A 24442-nucleotide genomic window follows, 5' to 3' on the forward strand; every position below is an offset into this window, starting at 1 on the left:
GCAAATCAAGAGAAATCTAAAATGAAATCACTTAAAGACATAAGAGCTGAAGAATAGAACTGAGAAACAGATTTGATAAAAAAATATCATTCACACTGCTCTTCCGCTTTTTTATTCCTAGAAAGTGATCAATTTAAAGCTGAGATGCTCTCGAAAGCCCTCCTAATTTTGGAAAATCCAAATATAAAGGAGAACATAAACTTGCTTATGTGTGCTTTGAGTAAGAATTGAACACATCTGGATTTCTGCTTTCCTGGGTGTAATTGTATAGTCATGCAAGACATTCCTTAAAATAATCTGTAAGAGGAAATAGTAGCAACAATTCTTTGAACTATTATTATAAACTACACAATTTCATGTTGTACTTTGTGAACGCAAAATTGAAACTGGACAGCTTGAGGGGTTTTTCTTCCTGTGTTCAACCAGTTTTATGGAGAAGAATGCTATTATACTGTAATTATGATCAACAAAGTAAATATTGAACACCATGTAGTAGTGACAGATACCCACCTACCTCAAATTAATGCACCCACCCTGACCAGTATTTGGCAGTGGAATCTAATCCTGTCATTCCAGTGAGTGTGCTCAAACTGCACACTGGGTCCCAAAAATGAAAGCTCTGAAGTTTCAATACTGAGAAGGATGGTAATAATATTCACATCCAATAGTTATTTTCCGAGGTTTACCAGTATTCTTGCTCAATATCATGCAGGAGGCATACAAACATGCGGTTTTCTCACTGAACAGTAAACTGGCAGGAGCTTGCTGTAATATTGATTAATGTAGGGATCAGTTCAGGGCTTTACTCTCTCCAACTGCTGATCTAAGCATTTGTATTGAGCTAAAATAGATTAAAAAAAGAAAAAAAATCAAGATAATAAATCAGAACAGAGCATTTTAGCATTAGGGAAGTACCCATGGGGTTGCTACTCCCCAAAGTCTAGATGCAAGTGTTCATAGTTGTCATGCAAGCTGTTGTCAGTGACTGGTAAAGATTAGTATGCTCACGTGCCCCTAAATTCCTTGAGTTATACCTGCAGAAACATGGCCCTACCACATGGTCAAAGGGACACGCCCAACAAATCAGTTACTGTTAAAGGTTAGGAGTTTCTTATATTCTGTTGGATTCATAGGGAAAACTGTTAAAAACAGACAGGTGGGGGACAAGCAACAAAAACAAAAGGATTGATACAACCCTACGTGCTGTTAACTCCCAAGTTTGCTGATCCCTCTTGTACCTTCCTGTCAACAATAAACATAGCTGTGGACTAGAGAAACAATCAGATAAATTATAAATATAGATTATTAAAAAATATGAATTGCAAATAATAGTATCAATAAATAGTTCATTAAGGCTAGAAATTCTGACAACTTTTAAGATTGAGATGTTTCAGCTTTTAGGAAAAACACCTTACTTTTGCCCTATATGTAAAAACAAATCAGGAACGCCTGCTGAGTCAGGAGTTAAATCGTTTTTCATTCATCTTGACATAAAGGTCAAGATACTAATGCTATAGCATTTCAGGGGTTTAAGTCTGATAGTAACTTACGTGAATCATTAGCTTTGCATCTGTCCAGAGATTTCAAAAGCTGCAAGGGGCCTCATGGTACATTTTGTACCCAAGAAAAGCAGGAAGTGTTTTATATTTTAGATATTTAAGAAACACCGTGAGCCTTTCTGCACAAATAAGGAAACATCCACTTGTGAGCAGCAGGGACTGAGGTCAGTGGAAGATCAGAATGCCTTAACGTTTTATACCAGAGGTAATTTATAGGAATGACTGCCTGTTGAACCCAGTATCAACCGCTGTGAAGAGGTTCAATGTATCTAACGTACATCAAGAGGTACTTCAATACACCTAAAAATGTTCAGCTATTAAAAAAATAATTTTAAGAGCATCCCAAAGATTACCTACTTCCCTTGATGATAATGAATAGCAGCAGTTCAGACACTCGATTTTTCAAACGCTTCAGACTTAGGCAGATGGCTCCACGTTGATTTACATTGTTTTGAGTGTTCAAAAGTTTCTCCTTTGCTTTCTGTTCTCCCTCACTCCATCTCTCCCCTCTGATACACATCCACATATGTACATCCCAAACCTAAGATAAATCAGCATGGGTGGAAAGCTAAGATTCTGAAGTATATATTAAATTCACAGGAAGTGATCATTGATACAAGCTTAATAAATGAAGTTGCTTCTAGGCATTTGGTGTTTAAAAAAAAAAAAAAAAAGAGTTAAGTTCTGATGAGTAAAGCATATTAAGGGGGATAATAACTCTCAGATCTGTAAGGCTGGAGCCACAGTTTACTGTAGGAACCCTGCTCTGTTGTAACAAGCTGTGCCAAAAGCAAGCTGCCCTCCTTGGCCATACAGGTACTGAGTCACCATCGCTGGAGGTATTTAAAAGACATGTAGATACAGCGCTTAGGGTCATGCTCTAGTGGTGGACTTGGCAGTGTTAACTGTTGGACTCAATGATCTTAAAAGTCCTTTCAACCTAAATGATTTTGTTCTATGACAGTCATCAGTTGAGGGCTTATCACAGTGACCTCAGAATTACAAAAATAAACCCTCTGTGCACATAGGAGACCCTGATTTTTCCTAGCAGCTAGACATAGGCTTAGCGTACGCCCAGGAGTGAAACTATTCAGGAGTGACTAAGATAAGGGGCTATCTGACACCTTTCTTGTCAAAATCTTCAGCCTACCTTTGATGCACCGTGTATCATTACTGTCCACAAATAGAATGACTTCTGCCCTGCTGGATGATGACAAGGTCCATTCAAAATATTTTCTTCCAGTAATTTCAAATATCATATGAATGGGAAAAGCAATGCAAATCCAGATTTTTCAGAGAAAGATGTAATTTAAAAGGATGTTAAAGAGAAATTTGCAAGCTATCTTTTTTCAGATTTTGTTTTTATTTACCAGCTTAGAGAACTCTGCTATACATCTGAGACATAAATCACAGCTTTCTGTCCTTAACTCATTATTAATATTGCCCTTTTTGATAGAATGAGTAAATTATCTTTTTTTTTAATTATTTTTTTAATAGAGGTTTATTCATGAAAGCTGCTAGAAAGCATTACAGTTTTTCTGTGTGCTCTCCAACTGTCTGGACATACATAGTTAAAACCATTGGGAGTAAATCTGGGTCTGACAAATGTTAATGGAATGTAAACAGTGCAAGCAATGTGTTTAGAAACCCTAATGGACATTTGAAGAATTGTTTGCAGTGTTTTTCAACACACATTACCAAGTAGCTTTTAGAACAAAGCTGTTAAATTATGACAATGATTAGATTGTTTATCACTAAGTAGCTTTTTCCCTCCTTCCATAAATGTCAACATTATTTAAATGTCTTTTTATAAGCAGGCAACACAAACCAAGATGCAGCACAGATACAAGGTGAAATTAGGTAAATCAGTTGAAAATGGAACCTGGATTTTCTCACTTCTAATATTGAGTCTAGCAACTTTCCAGTTGCTTCTAGTGAAACAACATGTGACTAAACAGAAGGGATTCAGAGAGTTTAATAAGCATTGCTTAGCACACAAGCAAGATTTTGACCACTAAACAGATGGTATGGCTTTTTCCAATAATCTAGTTATAAATGAGTTAATTAAATAACTGAGTTCTGAGAAAGCTGTCATCTCTCCCACTGCACCTGCTCTCTGAGAGGCAGCAGGCATAATGCCAACACATAAAGTACCAACCCACAACGAACAGACCTGTGCAGAAACAAAGTGGTACAGATAACTGAAAGCCATGTCACTGTGCTCTGCAGCACATAGGGACTTCCACGCATAAATTCTTTGCTCGTAAATAAAGATGTATTTTTTTTCAGAGTAGACCCCAGAAAGCCTAAAATGTCACAAAAAGCAACTACAGTCAACATCTGTAATAAAAAAAAAAAGAAATATAGGCTTTGGTAAATGTCACTATGCTGGAAGATCCGAGCAGATAATCCAAGCAATGGTATTCATGTACAATGCTAAATGATTCCCACAGTAAAGATTTATAGTAGTCTTTCATACCCCATGTAATACAATCCCATCTTCTTGTAGTATATACGTATATATGTAATTACTACCAAAGTTAATAGCCTCTTTAAACTTGGAATTCTGCATATCCCAATCTTCCTATGCTTTCTTCTAATGCAAACTCTGTAGTATTCCTCTTATAATTTTTATTATCAAAACACCATTTTACATATTATATAAAATGTTTAATCTGATAACTAATTGAACAGAGAATAGCAAAATAATTAACTGGATTAAATAAAAGCTCTAAAATAGTTTGAGGGTGCTGGAAATCAGTTCACATTTAGGCTTGCCTTTCCACTTGCGGCAGGTAAAGCAAATTTGAATCAAATAGTCTCTGTTTTCATCCTGCATCCTGATAGAAGATATTTCTAATATTTTAGATGTAGAACTATTGTCATTATTTGTCATATTCAGACTCTTGGAGAGATTCTGTGCTTGCAGCTAGTAGACCCCACATTCTCATTCTACTGGATTTGCATTTTCTTTAATTAATTTAGCTAGATCTGTATTTTCTGAAATTATTTTCTCCAGAAAAATGAGAACAGCTAGTTTCTTAATATGAGGAACTAAAGAGTACCTATCCTCTGCTTTAACAAGGACAGCAAGGAAACTTATGATTAGCCAGTCCTTGAACAACCCACTCTGAAATGAAAAGAGCAGGTGCTGTCAGTCTGAACTTGAAAACCAGACCTGTGCTCCACCATACAAACCCTGGGTTGTGGGGGTTGGAATGTATCAAAGCTGTCAGAGACCATGGGAAGGAGAAACTAGAGCTGGCAATTAAGAGTGACCATGAGAAGGAGGAACTACAGCCGGCAATTAAGAGTGACCTGTCCCTGACTGGTACTTGGAAGATGTTGGAACTGGCAAGGAACAAGGACGTCAGAATTGGAAAGAGGATGTCGATAAGAAAATCAGATAGACCTTTCACCTGATGTAACTGCAAGGCAAACACAGATGTGCTCAGCTAATTGCTTGGAAGCATATAAATATCGTGTAATCTTTTCAATAAACGATCCAGCTTGCACTCTACTTCTGGGTATATGCCTCCATCCTCAACACTGGGTGACACCAGAAGACTATGCAGCTTTCCATTCCCGTAAATGAATCATTTCCGAATTCCTGTCCTTTATCTGTATAAAGGGCTTCACTTTTTTTGCTGGACTACTTCTTGGCAAAGCTCTTTTATTGAGGTTTCTAGGCAGTCCATGCTCATTCTGGAGCTCTGGCAGTTTAAACAGAAAACACTGCCAGTCCAAGCTGGCAGATATATTCATGTGAGGAATTCAGTGCTTCTTGCACCTTGTAACCTAGAATATGTGGAGGAAATGCATTCCTTTCAGGACTTACAGCACAGTTCTATATGCAGAAAACAACTTCTCTGTCTTACAGACAGCATAACAGCTTGTTCCAGCATCTTTAGCTGGCGTCTTCCTAAATAATATAGAATGTGTCCACATTAGTAACACAGCACTGGAGGAGGGGGAAGGATTCTTTTTGCTGCAGTTTTGCCTTGTGTCTATACTTGGAGCCTGGTAGTACTCATTTGAGTGAGACACACCACAGGTGGGTATGTTTTCAGTAGTTATCCTCCCCGTACAACCAAGGCTGAAGCTAGACATGAGGGTTCAGCAAGTGGAGACGGTGTCCTCCTGCAGTTAGTGCTCTAGGCCCACCTGGTGTGTCCTTCAACTGAATCAAATTCCACTCCCAGTAGCAGCACAACAGGGACATTCAGTACTATAACCAGAATGGTGTGCAGCACATCAAACTCCTCTCCTTGTGCCACACAAGTTGGGAAAAAGAGGCACCTGACATGTCTTTATGCACAAGTTACTCTCCCTGGTCAATGAGATTTCAAGTACAGGAGGACAATGAGCTTCTACTCTGAAAAAAATCCCTCACCACGAAGATCCCCTTATTTTGAATTGTATTTTTATAAGCCATTCACTCCACAATTTTGAGATCCAAATAACAAAATAATAAACTATTGTGTACTTCAGAATAAATACAGTATAGCAATTACAGTTAATTGCATATGAGATTCTCAGTGAGGCCTAGGATGAAACAAAGGTGACAAGCAATTTAGTAGACTGCTCTTTCTGTGCCAAAACCAATTAGGACATTCCAAATCCTGTAAACATTAATAGTAATTAGTAAACTACATGTCACTGTGCATCTTTGACTGATGTCCAGCATGTACTGTCTCGTGTTTAGCTACAGGGAAGGCTTACTGACAAATCTTTTAGGAGACTGTCTACAGCATACGTTTACAGTGGGAGAACAACATATCCTTATGTACATACACTGCTGCAGCTGCTGCCAGCGGCTTCAGCATGCTTAGGCCAGCCTCTGCGTGTCGTTGATAGTATAAATATGGAATAATAATTAATTACTAGGCAAGGCTAACCCGCACAGAATGAGGCTGATTACAAACCTGTGTTCATAGCGCTGAGCTTATTATTCAATTTGGCTCACTGTTAGATGATGTTAGTGCCAAGAGATTACAAATCCCTTTGGGGGTTATTCTGCAGTGAAATACCACCAGTTGCATAATATCTTACTTCTTTTGAAACATAATTTCAAATTTATTAGATTCACTCAAGCAATAAATAAGAAACAGAGGAAAAACCACCTTACCAGAGAGAAAAATTATAATCATGGTATACAGTACAAGGTTTTTTAAGACTACTTCAATTATAATCATTGATATACCCTCCCCATTGCACACTGGCCTTTCCAGGTGGGTGCACATAAAAAAATGGGATGTAGAGAAGGGACTACCAACTTTTCAACATTCTTCTTGCTGCCTCCCAGCTACTCTTCCTCAGGCCTGTTCCAAGGGGAGAACAGCTCCTCTCCTGTCTTCCCCCTCAGAATTACAAAAACAGTGTGAAGAAGAAAATGTTGGCAGCAGCCCCTTGTGCCCAGGAACCATTAACACCACAGCAGTGGGACACGTAAGAAAACAGTTTGGAAACACTGAGCCACAGCTTTCATGTCTTCTCGCCCAGGCATTGCTCAGCTGGATTGCTCTCAGATCCGGGGAACTCCTTGGGTTTTGAAGAACTCCAAGAATTTTCCTGCTTCTAAGGGAAAAAAGAGCATACGTAACAGACTAAACTGATAGTAAATTTCTAGTCAATGTTTTTCCATCTTCTGGTCTCTACAGTTTTTATTCTTGCTTAGAAAAAAAGTGCAACTAAAAATAGTAATGGGGGTTTCTTCTCAGCTCCCCAGAGCCAGCTACAACCCACTTTCCTTGCTAACTGGAACACACTGATGGGATTTGCTAATTTTTCAGCTACTTCAGCTGAATGATTTCAGGATTTTTTTGAACATTGGGTGCTTTTTTCTTTGTCATTCAACATCCATAGGTAGATAAGGCACCCACCAATTTCTACTACTTCTCATGGTCCCACACAGCCAAAAACCAAACCGAACCAAAACCCACACTTCTGATCATTTGACTATATTAGGAAAAAAATTTACCTAAAACTGTGTATGAACATTATTTTAATGTTACATAAAGTTACATGAACATTATTTTAAAACTCATCTCTAGAATCAGGTGCTTGTATACATCTTTCTCTCAGGAAGTGTCTGCAATCCTATTTCTCTTAAATTAACACTGTTCCTACCATTAATCTGACATTTAATAACCTGTATTTGCCTCACTAAGTTAGCAAAGATTACCTTTCAGACCGCAGATTTCTAACTTTCGCTGACAGTTCATAGCACTGAGGCGAAAGCTGGTCACATTCTTATATTTTTAAGGACGAATTTGTCAATTACTGCCATTATGCTTGTTAGAGCGTACACTTATTATTTAAGTAAGACGAAATGAAATATATGATCATTCAAAATGGATTGCTATGACACTGGGTTAAGTATTTTGAACAGCAGTCCTTTCTTACTTTATGCAACCCCAAACTATGGGGCTTGGATTTTAAAAAAAATATGTGAAGGGCTTATACATCAAATTCCCACTGAGTTTCAGCGGCGTGTGAGCAGTTACACTCACAGATGTTTCTTTGAAAATTTTATTCTCGGAGATGATTTTGAGTGAAAGTAGTGCTACAGAAGCCATGAGGTCAAATTCAGTGCCTCTGGTTTAGCTGGTTTTGAAATCTGACTGACAGCTGGATCAAGTTTTACCCCCAAATTATAGAAACTCAGATGAATGTAGGAAAAAGGAATAGCTTTTTGAATGACTAAAATGTGAATGCTAAGGCCATGAAACATTGTACTTGTAAGGGTAAGATTACATTCACTTCAGGAAAAAAAAAACAAAACAACCAGTTGTCAAAAAGGAACTAAAAAGGGAAGGAGGAAAGGAAGAAGAAGGGAAAAGGACCATGCACTTCAAAGAGCTGCATGTTCCAAGCTTCCAGACTTGTGCAAGTGAGGCTATTAGCAGGTTTCTGAGTAGAGCTACCCCACTGTTAAACAATTTCTGTTGTGGACTTACACATGTAAGGGGCGGGTGATTAGTTTTATAAGTTTCCTAAACTTCTAGGTTTTCCTAAACTTTATAGGTTTCCAAAACCTGCTTGTTGAGGTATACTGACTTTAGTAAACAAATATATATCCTTAATGACAAGTAAACTGAGTCAGTAAAAATACATTCTTTAATCGTGTGTGTGTGTGATAAACTGGAGAATGGGGGCATATTAAAAGGCTTCTCCCTTCAAGAAACATAGTTTGCATTGTACATTTCTGCTACAATAATGTGAACAGGATTACCAGCATAGCAGTCCTTTTACTTTCAGTCTTGAAAGGTATCATGCCGAGATGTTAATTCGCAGCCCAACCCAGACCAGGAAAGCAAATGTTTTAAACTCTCATGCTGAAAAAGAGGCAGTAAATGGCAAAATGCTGGGCTTTCTGAAAGATAACTAAAAGTTACCATTTTAATACTGTTGTACAGACAGAAGCGGGCTAGAGTGTGGGGTGGGATTTAGGTCTGAAACATTAAGCTTGCAAACAGATATCATGAATAAATTCCATAGCTAAACATTCAGATTAAGCGTGGCGGCACAGAAACGGAAGTTTTGAAATCCTTCTTATGCTTTTATTTATTTCCATCTGAATGTGCATTCCATCAAATCTCTGTCTCTCAATTATGGCTTCCTTGCTGATAAGAGAGGCACATTTCTATTTGCTAAACTACCCAGGAGGAAAATATATTCTGTTTATTATTTATAAGAGTAAAGTACTGAGAGGCCCCAGCATAGTACAGGCTCTTGCTACCTGTTCACTCTGAAAACAGAGCATGCCGTATTCAGGAAGACTACTTTTGACTGAAGTCCTTGGACCCACTCTTTTCTCTTGCCTGCTTTTTAGACACTTTTCTGCTCAGTACTTTACTGACATCATGCTTGAGACATGCCCTGCTTTCACCACTGCTCACAGGGGATTAGCTGGAATTTTAACTGCATATCAGTGCTGAAAAGGCAACTGAAAGGACAGGGGAAAAACAGCACTGAGAGATTCCTCCAAGATCACATCCCAAGTGACTGGCACAGTTAAGAAGAGAGCCTAAGTTTTCACAGTTCCAACTAGTAATCTTTTTCCAGTCAACTAAACCATACTGTCTCTAGACAACATTCCTGAATCAAACAAGTAACAAACTATAGAGTAATAACTGATTTGCAGGACTTATAGGCAGACATCTCCTGTGCTGTTTTGTATGTCTCTAGTTCCTCTTAGCTAGGGTAAGTCCTCCCATTACCTTGAATGAAATGTGTCAGCATCATTCATTTCATTTAATTGCTGAGTCTGGAAATACTCACTAAAAGCTTGCTTTTTTCCCTTCTTTTCTCCAAATACTAATAAGTAAACAAAAAAAAGCAACATTTATACTTTTAAACTAAACAATACTAATGTTTATTTCAGAAGTACTTAAAGATTTAGCATCTATTTGCTGTCATTTACTGGCAAGAGTACTGCTCGAAACATTGTAAAAGCGGTCCATCCTTGTTAATCAAGGGATAGTGATCCAATACTTCTGTATCTAACATTTTTTTCTACTCCTAAGATAACTGCTTTTATCTATTAGCAACATTTCCAGATTTAATAACCCTGGCACGTGGTCTGTTATTTACAATTAATCCAAGATCTTATGTGAATATCCACTCTGAGGTGATGTTTATTTTAACATCACTGATGCTATGACTGGAATAAATACACTGGAATAGATGACAACCATATTTCAAACTGCTGGGACTGCTACAGAAAAGTAAGAATTGCTTCTCTTTTACAGTTCTGGACATTTTTTACTGTTGGAGTCCAAGGACTTGTGTATTTCCCAGATGCAGCTGGCTGATCTTGCTGTCATGCATTGCTTTACTGATCTCTTTATCACATCTAGCTTGCTCCTTTATCTTTGAGATAGCATTTTAAGACACTAATTTTATGGATTTCTGATCTGTTTTGCTTTCTGATGAAATAAAAAGGGATTTTTAAATGGCAAACATACTACGTCTTGATGCAACAGTGATGATTTGAGAAAGGAAAATAGAGGATGGATGGACTGCACAGCTTCATTGCTACTGTATACAGCATACCTCATACTAGGTACTGTTAACAGAGTTGCGGAGAAGGCACATAGAATGGAGAGAGACAAGCAAAGGGAAGAGAGAGGGCTGAACTCCTCCCTGTGCACTGTTAAATTTACCCCTGGCAAAAAAAAAATAAAAAAAAAAAAATCTCACAAAGTCAGCAGAACCGTCCTGAGAGGAAATCCATTGTGGGAGACAATTAGAGATGCTGCTTACGAGAAAAGAGCCTGGTGAAATAAAAAGCAGTACTGATTTGGGGTTTTGAATTCCCTAATTCACCTCCTCTCCTCCCTGACTCTCATGATGTTGAATGAAACATTAATACTGCTTCAGATGCTTCTTCCCTCCAAGGCCAATCAGCTGCTCGGCAGGGCGTGAAGCGGTTGTTCATTTGAACAACTAACAAGGGAGTGGAAGGACAGAGCTAATTCTAAGGCTTTCCCAGCACTGCTGAAGCTCGCGTTTGCCTTGACACACAGGGAATGACCTGAAGAACCTCCCTCCACTTTGGAATAAGGGAAGTGGTGCTGCATTAATTCTGTATAAACAAGCCTGACTTGTAGAAGAGATAATTTTTCACAATATGACCATAAACACAGCTTTAAGATTGGAGTAGACACCTTGTTTAGTAAAACATGACACCTTTCTTAGTACCATGGCAACAACTACTATTGGAAATCTTCCTCATAAAAAGGGGTACAGAAAAAAAGGAGGCAAAACAGCCAAAATACTTAAAATGTCAAATCCCAAGACTTCCATTTTAACTAAATAGCTGTTCCTTCTTCTCTTGGCGCACAGAGCCTTTAGGATGAGAAGTGAATCTTAAGACTGAATTTAGATGTTCCTAAAGGTGAAAAATTGCTTTCCCCCAATTTGGGAAGGAAAAAAAGTTGAGGTGTCTGAAGATGTTTCTGGTTCTCTTGATATTAAGGTCTGTTCTGGTTTCCAGCTTCCAAGAAAAACAGAAAAGAAGGAAGAAAAATACACTGAAGGAAGAAAGAGCAGGTTTTTTTCACAGTGATGGGTCACACTCGTAACACTACACCACAGGACAGATATAATAATTACTATCAAATCACTCAGGCAAAGCTGTACCTGTGCAGTGCTATTTTGGGTACTACTTTTAGCTATTTTATCATCACTGGTCATAGAAGCAGTATGAAAGAAATCATCTTGACTAGTCAAATAATTTTTCATAACGTAACTACAACACAAGACGGGTAGAGAAGGAAAAAGGTAGGTAGGAACAAGACATAAACTTGAGAACAGGAGCAGATATAAAAATGTTACAACTTCTGCACTTAACAGAAGCTGGTGGGAACAGTGATGCTGCTGCACAGGGAAGGGCCAAGGTGACAGGTTTTCCTTATGAGGTGAAGGCACAATGGCCAAGCTTTTTCTTTCCTGCCTAGCTACAGCCCTGCTGTCCCTGTCAAATCATGCTTCCTCAGTCAGGCTTACCAAACTATCCAATCCTCACAAAACCCCAAACCACCAAGCAAACAAAAAAAGCACTGAGCATCTGATGCAACTCTGAGACAGTCAAACCACTTGGACAGATCCACTTTTACTTTTTTTTCTAAGAAGAAGCTCAAAAGGCTTTGAAATTCAGAAAACTGGCAAATTTTAGTGCAATATAAAACAGAAATGTAACTTCATACAAAGGTATAACAAGGTGTATCTACAGCTTTTCCTGACTACTACATCTCTCTAGCCAGGTCCTCAAAATCCTAGACTTCAACTCCATTAACTAATTTCTGAGTGACAGCATATCTGCTTAGTGCTCTTTGGCCTCTTAGGAACATGAGCGACGTTTCCCTTGTCAGAGGCTTGGCTGCCTGTCCTGCTCCTCACGCCCATCTCCTATGCAGCACAAGCGACCGGCTTCATGCTTATGCCTGCTGCACCATGAGGTCTCTCACTTCCTTCTTTGTGCAACAGCTAGAAAATTTAGAACAAACATTAATCATCATTAGTAATTGTAAATTTAAACAAAAAATGGAGAAGTTAGACTTTTGTTACCATGGCTGCCTTAGTGATATCTGCAGAAATAGAAGCCTTTTCTGATAGCATGATCTACTGCAAAGAGAGGACAATCATAAAATTAAATTGGAGCTATTAGTCTAGACTTGTGTCTTACCCCAAGCAAATTGGTAAAGCTTAAAAAAACAAGCAGTACTGATACGAGAATTTTCTGTTCAGAGCTTTCCATATTTTCTTAAGCAATACCAGATTTATTTTCTCTTGTATTTGGTTGCTAATGGATCTAAAAGCTTTTTTCAGCAGGTAACAATTGCCATAATGCCACTGCTACACATCCTACATCAGCCCTACTATAGCAAATAGAATAGCACTCACTGAGAAACAACTCAATACCTCCTTTATTTCCTTCTAGCCAGCCTTGGGAAATACTCTCTTCCTTTATGCTGTGCAGGGAGACCTTAGCCAAATAAATAAACTTCTTTTAAATGGATAAAAAAATCTGCTACAAATGGAAACAGAAGATCACAAGACCTCACTGATCATTTTCTAATTAGCATTGTACATTTCTTTCTACATATTATAGTAGGATAATTGTTACTGAATTACAAACTGTAATTATTTATATACTTTGATATGATAAGCACCTTTTGTAATATCTTAATATGTATTAGTGAAACGATTAACTCCATTGGCATGACCCTATTTCAAATCCTATTTGTTATGATTTTACATGTCCTCTGAAAGTTTTAGCTCCAAAGTCATTAGTGTCTGATTTTTTTTTTTTTTTTTTGTGGATTTACATCAATAATCTAAAAGCAGTTTCTGACTGGTTATGTATTCTAACTATTCTATTCTAACTATTCTAACATTCATCTTTGGTAGACACACATCAACCGTAAATTGGTTCCAGACACACAAATGCATATGTCAGTTTCAACTGCATCTACTGTCTTTCTGAATTCCAACTAACCATAGGAAGTAGTCAAGATAAAATCCTGAAGCGTACATGTCTGCCAAAGGAAGCCAAATTGATTTTACTTGGCTAATGAATGTCTAAAATCAAAAAAGAAAAATGCAGCTGAACATACTGAGCAACTTAGAACATCAAAGATTCAGGGTTATTATAATAGCTAATGTAACAAATGTGCAAGCCATCAGCTGTTCTATGTAACATTTTCTTAATGGGACAGAATTTTTTTCTCTACTCTCCAATAACTGGATCAAGTACTCACTACTTAACAGTCTACAGAACATGCAAAAAAGACTTATCTTGTAAGATGATGGATTTTAGGTATTAGATTCTTTAACTTGCAATGGACAGCATTTTTATGAAAAATCCTCCCATTTGTAATTAATTATTATAAATTCTTACCCTTCAAACTAAAATTTTGTTAGCAATAGAAAACTGACATAAAGCTTTAGACCAAAATAATCTCTCTTTATCTCTTTGGTCTAAATAAAACCACAGAAGGCTTAAATTAATTACAAAATATAGCATAAGATGCACGATACAATGTTCTTAAATACAGCTTTGCACTAAGCTAACAGTGATCATTATTTTCAGTGGAGGAAGAATTAAAACCTAAAAACAGGGTTTTAAACACAGTAAGCTGCAGTTTTTTATTCAACCTCTACTTATTACAAAGATGCCATAGAGCTGCAAAGCCTCAAGACCAAATTTAAATGCATCTGCTGTTATGATAGCAACCATTTTGGACTTGCATTTCTAGGTCTCTGAATTGTCAGTGTAATTAAACTCTCACTAATTAGTTTATAAAGGAAAATTCCAGAAAGCTATCTGGGTGGAAGTGAGGCAAATCATCTGTACTTGGGTCACTAAAGGAATGAATCACAAAAATGTAACAACTTAGAATTCCACCCTTACTAAAAATGGCATTATTGTAACACAGGTTCACGGCTTTTTAGGAATTAATGACCCATAAATCTGTTACAGTAGCACCTCTACTTCGGTGATCAGAGCTTTGGGTCCTCAAACACAAACTGTTGCCTATGGAAATAGGCATATTTCTTAGGGACCTACAATTAGCCAACTCTTTCCCCTCTCCCCTCTAACTAGAAGGAATGTGCAAATCCCACTGAAATAAGATCTATGACAAATGCAGGGATAAACTTTTACTGGCAAAGTCACATGTATAAGAGCTAAATTTACCCTAATGTTTTGCATTACAAAACTGGCATTTCAGATGAGAACTGAGGAGTAAGGCAGACTGTATGTTATTTAGCCATCCTGGTTCTTAAAAGGTTTATGTTTTTATCATTACTCATTAGATTATTTTCAATTATATCTATTTTTGTTACAATTCAAAATAACCATTTTCTTGAACGTTCACTGAACATTGGATGAGACTTCCATAAACTGTGGTACCAACTGAACCAGAAGTCAGTTATGGTACTCAGACTTTTAGGATGACTTCACAAAACTGCTTGCAATGACTTCAGTAAATAGATACTATTTATATATATATATATATATAAAATGAATATAGCATATGAGCAAACATACTTTTTTTTTTTTTTACTAAATACAAAGTGGTGCAGTTGGTATCAGTCTATTTAACACAAGCATAATACAATATTATGCTGTAGTGCCTAAGAGCACACTGTAAACAACAGACATCTGGTACAATTCCCATATAGGTGAGAAGTGAAACCAAAATGGAAATGGAAGCCCTAGAATGTTCTTGGCTTCCACACCTATACTGAGTATGAATGCAGAGGCCAAGCAGGGCTGGAGGCCACCTTCCTCTTGTCTTTTTCTCATAGTTACACTTGCTCTCCATCCCACAACATTCAAGAGCAGTCACAGGACAGCAGTGGTCTGAGTCTTGGTCAGACAAACTACAGAAAACCTACTCATGTTTGTCTTCTCAAGTCAGAGGAAAGTACTACTATACTAAAGTTGTTCTGCATCACTGAAAATTGTAAAGTGATTTCAGTAGTGCAAGGGTCGTTTCATATTTAAACAGTATTTAATATGACTATGATCCAACCTGATCAAAGCCTAACATCAGTTCTATTATAAGAATGATCTTTGTAGCCTTCCTTTTCTCTGGTTTTGAAGTGTCAATTATAACTTAATGATCTATACATCTTTAGGTTAGCTGTTATATGCAATGATGTTAAAGCAAAATCTTTACTTTTATTTAAATTATTTTAATTACAGCTTCAAACAATTATTACGCACACAGGTAGTCCCTTTTCTTTGAACATAATTTGCTCTTTTCTACACTTTGTTTCAAAGTTTAGTTATCTGCTTAAAACAGACTTGTGGGGAAAAAACAATACTAAGCTCTTCCAGTATGACAGGAAAACCTCTGAGATCCTATTTGTTTGATGGGAATTACACTAGCAGAGCAACCGGAAATCATTTTTACCTTCTGCAATCATGTTCTTGACTTTACAGAAGAGAAAAAGAATACATACTTTCAGCCTAAAATATAAAACATCACTGTACTTTTTTTTAACTCTTGACAGTACTTTGGTTCCTGAAACCCAAAGGAACTTGGGCCTCACACTCCTTTGTTCATTTGACATCATGTCAGTGAATACAATTCACACTTCTCCTCTATCTTGTAGAGTTTTGCACTAGCACGACATATAGAATACAACCAATTTGAAGTGGCAGCATTTTACATTAATTTTGCAGGAGGAAAATAGAATTAAAAATATAGTGAGCTCATCACGAGTAAAATAAGAATAAAAACATACTGAAAGCTGTTTCACCCACTCAGATCTTTTTCATGTCTTTACAACCCAAAAATGCTTCTTGCATTTATCTAGATAAATCTAGATGTGCTTATCATCTTGATGAAACTGCAGCTTGATATGTTGCCGAAAGCTGTGGGGGGAATAAATCACTAAGTCATTTGAGTTACAAAAATTTCTTAAGAAATTAGTTCACTTTCTGAAAACCTTTGAAAAAAAGGTTTTGTTTTAAACTCAGCTCTGAATTAAAGACAAGCTTGCTCGGATACTTTTTAATTGCGTTAGCTTCCTAGGCAATGACAAGTCTGCCCTAATGACACTCGCCACAGCCTTGGCTCTTGCACTCCACCACTGGGGTGAGGCTACATTTATGCCAGTCAGGCCTTTTTGTTTCTTTGTGCTTTTCTTTCCTGTAGTTAAAAGTATACATTTAAAAATACAGCACTGACTACTATGATTCTTTAATCCTACTGCAAGGCCATAACTGCACCTTCTTATACATTTTCTTCAATATCCATCACATTTCCATTCCCACATTTTTAAGTTTCTTGATTGTCAACCATTTTTACCCTCCATCAAGTACTAAATTCTGACTTTCTGTCACTGTACAGTACTGATCTTATAACCCGTAGCATTCTTTATGCCTAATGGCCATCACTATGCCCACAAGATTCACCATGTTTTAGTATCTATAAGCATATAATTAAGAACATTTTAAGATTTACTGGCTTATCCTCAAGACATGCAATCCAACACAACAGAAAATGAGAGCTTTTTTTTTCCTAGCTTACCTTTTATTTCTATTCATTTTTCTGCTATGAAATTAATGAAAATTCATTATGATTAATGGCCTAGACTTTTCTTATATCCCTTATCTTCGTAAGTATAGGGCTCATAACAACTTCCTCTTATCTTTTTATATTTTTTTCTTCCAGGTTTTCAAGGGTTGCATACTTTTTAACTAAAGGAAGAAAAATTCAATCTGCAGAATGTGCTAAGGAGAGGAAGTTTTGTGCAAAGCACCACAGTGTGCAACTCATATACTTTTCCTATATATAACTTAATTTTACTGATATTCAGCAAATGCCAGCAAACATGCAACTATGCCTTGAACATTTTACTGCCCTATCCAGCAGTCGCTGAAAGGTATGCCGGAAGCACAAGTTGCTGCGAAGTTGGCAAAACACTACAACAAAAGGGAGTGCAGAAATTCATCAGGTCTACAAAGAGCAATACCAGTCTCTCACTGCAATTGCTATGAAGCTGGTGTTTTATAAACACAGACTCACTCCAACAACAGCAATAACAAGTATATATCTTTTCTGTTAGGTTTGATTTATGCCACACCAAGTTTTTCAGTGAAGAAGTTGTAAGACCAATCTATTAGACAAATGGTCCACAGGGAAACGCAACTGGTTTTGTTCTTAATGCTTCTAATAGTCAGAGCCTCCATTAAGATTTTCTGACTTCATGGGTTTGTTTATTTTTTTCTGGTTTGTTGTTTGGTTTTTTGTTTGTTTGGAGGTTTTTTTTTGTTTTTTGTATTTCCTGTTTGTTGGTTTTGTTGTTTGATTTTGGTTAGGGTTCTTGTTTTCTTTTTTTTGAGTTAACACATTAGTATAATTCTTCTAGTCAAGCAACTTCTATTCCTCATCTCAAGTATTTGCTTTATCCAGCACCATGGGGTGATATTACATGAGCTCGAGTGATGGTTTTCAAATGCCAGTATGACTAGAGTGGTAGAATATAGAAATATTGTAAACATTTTACAAATAGGGAATGGAGGAATGGAACAGAAAAAGAAGCAACTTATTAAGGTATGTAAATGCTTAGGATGCCTCTTGGGATTTTCATAGGTGCTCTGACATACAACTCTTATGGAAATAAGTTAAGATTTTTCACCAAATGCCAGATTAGCATTTTTAGTTTTCCAAAAACCTTTAAAATCTGACTCCCCAGGTCACCCTGTAAATCCAGCAGACCAGCACATTAAACCTAGAACTCATCAGCCCTTAAACTTACACTCCAAGCACTGTGCAGCAGTTCCCATAACAGGGCAAATTACAAAACCTGAAGATGCTGTGCATATCACAACCATCCAGTCCCCTTCTGTTGCCCTCCCAGGCTGAGTCACACACCAAATACTCAGACCAGATGCTGGGGAGCCACACAGCCAACTGCATCAGATGTCAGACAAGAAGTGAGTGGATCTCCAGGGATCTGGCTGCTTTGTGCTGGGACCAAGGGGTGCCAGGAGGCTGAGCTTGTAGATGAACCCTGGTATAAGGCCCAGCAACCCCTCAGTGCTCTCCCTCCCTAGAGTTTGATTTTTCCAATAACTACTGCACTTGTACAGCCACCCTTCCACTCATGTAACAGAAACTCCACACAGGAATGGCTCAAACCAAATGTGCTGTAAAATCATCTGTATCTACCACATAGTTGGATTTAGGCAAGTAGCCACTTTATTGCAGAAAAACTCCCATAAGGGCAGGCTTTAATTCCTGTACAAAAGCTGACTGTGTGTGCTGTCTAGCTGCACTATTTTCAAGCCTAACAAAGTTGCCCACGATTTTTTGGTAGCTCTTTTGGCTGGCCTAAGAGGAAGCTGCTCAGTTTGGCAAGTACACATCACCTTCACAAAGGGGAAAAAGTCATGACAAGGCTAGCTTCATCTTTTGCCTAATTCTAACAAGACGACGCTGTCTTTCAGGAAAGGCTTTCTTCATCCCCCTGTGTTTAGACGACTAGTGGCTGGAAAGCAAATGGATTAGCTGTCAGGGCTTTTTAATGCCATCATTAAGTCAATGAAAGTCACTAAGTAAATTTAGATGGGTCAATGTACTACCCTTTGATTGTGAATTGCATTAATTCATTTTGGAAGTCACGTACACTGCCTTCTTGCAGCCCATACCATCATAGCCAAGGACCAGATAAACAAACCAATGGGCAGCCAGCTTACTGGGACAATCTATGTATTTTAATCAAAGAAACAGAAGACAAGGTAAATTAATAATTTCCTGATATTGCTTTCCTACAGAAGCATCTGCCAGTCAGGGCTTACAGATAACATGTTGCCTGCTAGACCCTCTGTGACTGGATGCAGCTGCAAAAAATAAAAATGTTAAAATTGAGGCCAACAGGAAGATGCTGCCTGCAGCGTAATTGCTCCCTGTTGCTGCACATTGGCTGGCAGAGGTTAGGGACCGCTGCTCTGTGTAATTGAGCAGGTTTGCAACAATACCAGAAGGCTGTTGGATAATAGTGGTTGAAGCAAAACAGGTAGAAATAAACACATATTTTATTTTTTATTTTTTTTTTAAATCTTTAGGTAGAGGTGATAATTTTTTACTGAACAGACCGTGTTTTAAAAATGCTCCCAAACAGATGCCAGGTAGACTTTTTGCCCAAGGCTGAGAGAAAAAAAGCAGGTAGCTTCTGAAAGAAATCTGAAGAGCTGTTATCCAAGTAGCTGAGGTTAAAGTCTCCGTGGGCATTTCAAGTAATTTAGTATTCAAAGTCAGTACTGATTTAAAACATTTCTGGACTCATCACCTGACATACAAATACATGACTGATCCCTTGATAAAGGAAAATTACAGAAAATCACAGGTGTCTGCCACCAAAATGACTGCTTATGTGAACAAAGCAATTCAATCTGCCTATATGAACAAAACAATTAAATTTACCTAATTCTAAAGAATCCTTCTAAAACATTGCATAAATCACTTCAATTTGGGGAAAAAAAAAAAACAACAAACCCCTCAGAAAACAGAATGGCTGCAAACAGCTTTGGATACAAGCAAACTGAATGTCAGAAAATTCCTTATTCATTTATTATCATAGCAGATCATTTTGTCACCATTTTTTTCTTAGTTTTACTTGTTTTTGCCAGGCCTTTCAGCACATCCCAGCATTTGTCAGTAAATTGCACTGTTAGTTCAGACACAACAAAATACAGAAAAAAGATTTAAGACTAGCATGTCATCAGACTACCCCATGCTAAATGACCTAATTTATGTCAGAGAATATTAAATAAATTAAAACCGCGCTGCGAGGATCAGCTGAGCTGAGCCAAGCTTTCCAACACAGCAAATGTTTATCAACTTCGCCTTTCATGCTCTAGATTTATCCTCAAATTGAGCAAACTCAACCTGACAGTATAAAAAGAAATATAACAGATTCCTACTTCAGATTGCAATTTGCCTTTTCCTTACAGCCAGACATGTACAGAACACTAGCCATCTTTCAACATTTTCATGTAGCTGGAGCTCAGCTTTCTTGTTAAAAAGCTTCCTTAAGTTAAAGTTTCTGTGTCATACCAAGACATGGAAAGGCAATCGTAATCCAGGCACGCACACGCAGAAACACTCAGTGTACATTGTATCAGACCTACAACCCCACATCTGCTGCAGAAACCAAGAAACAGGGTTTTTTTTCCTTGTGAAATACACAGAATTAGAAAGTTCGGTTAAATTGTGCTGCATCTAAACTGAGCTATAACACCCACTTCCAATAACACACACCCCCTCCCCCCCCCCACCACCGGTCTTTACAACTGAACCCGGCGTAGCGGGGAGGGCCGCAGGAGCCCAGGCAGTGCCCCGGGCTTGTGGCACTGCAGCAAGCTCCGGGGAGGCGGCGCAGGGCAGGGAGGCCGGGCCCGCTCTGGGCCAGGCGGAGCCGAGCAGACCCCAGCGGCGGGACGAAGTTGCCGGCTAGCCCGCGCTGCCGGCACCGGGATGCGGCGGGGAGAGCTGCCGAAGGAGGGCTCTACTTCTCCTCCAAGAGCTGCTCGCCGGACTCCTCTAACAGAGACCCGGCAGCTTAGGGCGTAGCGGCAAGCAGCCGAGCCGGGATGAGCATCCTCCGCCGGCCAGACCGGGGCAAATCCTCCCACACACTCCCGGGAGCCCCTTTCCCCTGCCGTTCGCTCGCACCCAGCGGCAGGCCTCGCCCCGCGGCACCCGGCCTCCGGGGGACGCCGGGGGATGTTCACCCTCCTCCGGTATCCAGGGGACGGGGGAGGCCGCCAGTGCCTGCAGGCCAACAGCGGCGGCCGTACCTGAGTCGGTGAGGCGGGGCCGGGCTCTGTCCCGCAGGTAGTAGATGAAATCCCGGCAGTTCTCGTTCTCCACCGCCCCGACGGAGCACAGCTCTGCCAGGAGCTGCAGCGCTTTCTCGCAAATCTCGTCCTCCCTGTCGCCGGGCATCGCCCCGCAGCATCCTCGGGAGCGGAGAGGAGCCGAGCCCTGCGGTCAGGCGCTGCGCCGCTGCCCGCCACCCGCCTGCAGCCGCCCGCACCGCCGGGCCGCCACCCGCATCCTTAGCTAGCGGCGCCCGCCCCGCCGGGCCGAGCAGGGCAGCCCGCCGCTTGTCCCCGTCCCCGCCGCCGGCTTCGTCCCGCCGCCTCCTGCGCGCCGCTGCCGGGGGTGGAGAGCGGGGTGGACGGTAGGGTCCCACCAGTTGAACGCGAGGGTGGGGAGGGCCGCGGCCGCGCTGGCGCAGCGCTTCCCCGCGGCGGGAGCGGGCGGGGACGGGCCGTGCCTCCTCCCGGCCCGGCTGCGCCGCGCCCCTCCGCCCCCAAGGGCAGGGCTGCCCCAGGCCGCGGCCCCCAGCCCTAGACGCGCTCTGCGTGGGAGCCCTCTCGGCGGCGGGGTCCAGTCGCGGCACCCCGCGACCCGGCCGTGTCTGGAAAGGGGTGCGGAGGAAAACTTGAGAAGCGGCGCAGGGTGTGATGGAGGATGGTCCTGAGCGCAGGTCCTGTAGGCAGATCCTCAACATCCTGCCCTCCATCGCCGGCCAGCCCCAGACCTCCGCCTTGCTGGTGGGCGTTTAATGTTAACAGTCTGATAAATACCGTATGTTCTCTGCGTCCCACTGCCTGTTCGGAAATTACTCCATTCACTCAGCTAATTGTCTTGAAATTACAGTCGATAAATAATGTGTGTCCTCACTGTCGGGAGCCTAGCAGAGGAGAAAACGTTAGAAATTTACTCTGGACGGGAGGATGCTCTTAAGCGAGTTCATAGTTTGGCCTGGGTGATGGGTTAGAAAGAGTTAAAGCACCCATGAGAAATCTCAGGCACCTGCCAACCGGCCATAGCCTGAGGGGAAAGGTAGGAGAGCCTTCTGGAGGAGCTGAAGGCTGAGAATCTGTCTGCCATTAAGCATGTTTATCCTGACAAGCAGGAGATTTGTAAGGTGCTGCTTGGCTTTCTGGGTTTGTAGGGAGGGAGGCTGGTGGGTATCATGAAGGGAAAAGCTGAGAAATGGCTGCTTCATTTAACGTGATCCTCCCCCCCTCCCCTCTTTTGTCATAGTTTAAGCAAATGTTAGAGGCCATGATGAGCTTGGGAAGTTCGGACTGGTATGGATGTTCAGCCTACTGTTTGAAGGCTGGTGAATAACGGTTCTAGAAAGCATGTAGACAGCAACATCTTCTAGTAGAAACTTTTTATTTTCTCCCTTCTTTTAAGGAAAAAGTGCATCATTGAAACGTTAAGGTGTATTCTGTGAATGGAGTAGAGGTTAACAAAAATTGTATATTGATATAGCTTGTTGTCTCTTAGTGATTTGGCAGCACTGCTTGTGTCTTAAAACCATTACTTTTTCCCTTCTAACGGAAAAATTATGTCTGTAAAACTTGATTGTATAAGCCCGGTATAATTCCATCAATCAACAGGCAACTCTTTCACACTGGCTTGTTATTAGAGAAGAAAATATGTAATAAAATGATGTGTAGCTGTTACAATTGTTGCTGTCATATTTCTGAAACTGGGAGATTATTATAACATTAAGTATATGTTTTCACATCTAGACATGGGGAAACTCCCTACTAGTTTCAATAAGCGCTCCACAAATATTTATTTGGTGCTGGAAATAACCAGTGTGATTGGCTTACTTCTCTGAGCATGAGCAGGTACAGTTCTGCAAAGGTGCTGTCAATCACAGCTCTTTCTCTGAAACTAGGGAGGAGGCTTTAGCAGTAATGCTGCTCTTCTTGCTTCAGTGAAGAAAGGGTAAAATTTAGAGAACTCGTTAGAACCAGAAATACCAGAATACATTTCTGAGAAAACCAGTTTCAAGAGGGCTGGTGAATTACTTGTGCATATGTAAGTTTTCTAGGAATAGGAACTTTTACATCTGTAGCACAAAATCCGAGTCCTGGACAGAGCTGGCAATGCCTAATAAAGAGGAGGAAAGAGGAGCTATCAAAGACCACAGGCGGAGACATTAGTGAATTACAGTCCAAGTCTTCAAGCGATCACATGTGAGACCAGGTTTGGAATTACTGTACAATTTGTGCATCATGACTTATTCATGCAGCTTATTTGGCTATATTTTGGTAGTTTGGCCCTGATCTAGGTGGCTGTGCTGTTGTATAGCTTGTACTCTGTCCAGGATAGACAATAGATCAACTGCAATGTGATATTAATGCATTTACTAGACTGTGGTTTTTATCCTGTGGGACCACAAGCCCATCACTAGCTTGGGAATCTGGCTTGCTGCAGAGTGAGCTCTGGACAGGCTAGTGATGAAGCAGTAATTTCTGTATCTTTCTCCTTTAACTAAAATATCTTGCCTAATTTTTTAAATAGCAGCAGTTTGAAGGTGCTGAGATGTTTGTAAATACAGATGGTGAGGGTTGGAAATTTTTTAATCTGGTGGAGGAAAGACAATTAAATTTTTGGACATTACTGCTAGTAACCAAAGGCATCTATTCTCAAAAGCTCTGGCAGGTACTAAGTGTACTCTCTGAGCAATTTCCCATGTCTCTCTCTGGAGATAACAGCAGTAAATGCAATCTGCTGTGTCTCAAAGCAAGTGCAACTTTTCCTTCCTGTTGTGAGAGCTGGATTTTATCTGCCATTTGTTCTCATCGATTGCATGTTTCTGTTCTTGCAGGCACTTCTAGTTGTGGTGAGTTTTCTCCTGTGTCAGCTGAAGATTTTGCCAATTCAGGGGCTTGTGTTGTGTTTGAGACCCCTAGTGAATGTAGTACTAATTAACTTTTGTCCTAGAAGGGCATTGCAGTGGATCACTCCTGTTAACTTTATCTTACAAGTTACAACTTGTACTGACCATAAGTCTATTTTTTGCTGTTTAGCTCAGAGCAGCCC

The 24442-nt window shown here is 39.8% G+C and overlaps 1 protein-coding gene across 3 annotated transcripts in view; it reads right to left on the reverse strand.

The window, feature by feature from the left end:
• Positions 1–21652, reverse strand: part of SYT9 (synaptotagmin 9) — a 68983-nt gene extending 47331 nt beyond the window's left edge. For all 3 annotated transcript variants that reach the window (XM_057410946.1, XM_057410947.1, XM_057410948.1), the window contains exon 1: positions 21385–21652. In XM_057410946.1, coding sequence (XP_057266929.1) covers positions 21385–21532 — 148 coding nt within the window. In that variant the 5' untranslated portion in view covers positions 21533–21652. The remainder of the gene's footprint in view (positions 1–21384) is intronic.
• Positions 21653–24442: the final 2790 nt, after the last annotated feature.

This window comes from Pezoporus wallicus, unplaced genomic scaffold (genome assembly GCF_028554395.1).
Source record: "Pezoporus wallicus isolate ANWC-B61680 ecotype Strahan unplaced genomic scaffold, APGP_CSIRO_Pwel_v1 contig_5958, whole genome shotgun sequence".
Lineage (NCBI taxonomy): Eukaryota > Metazoa > Chordata > Aves > Psittaciformes > Psittacidae > Pezoporus > Pezoporus wallicus.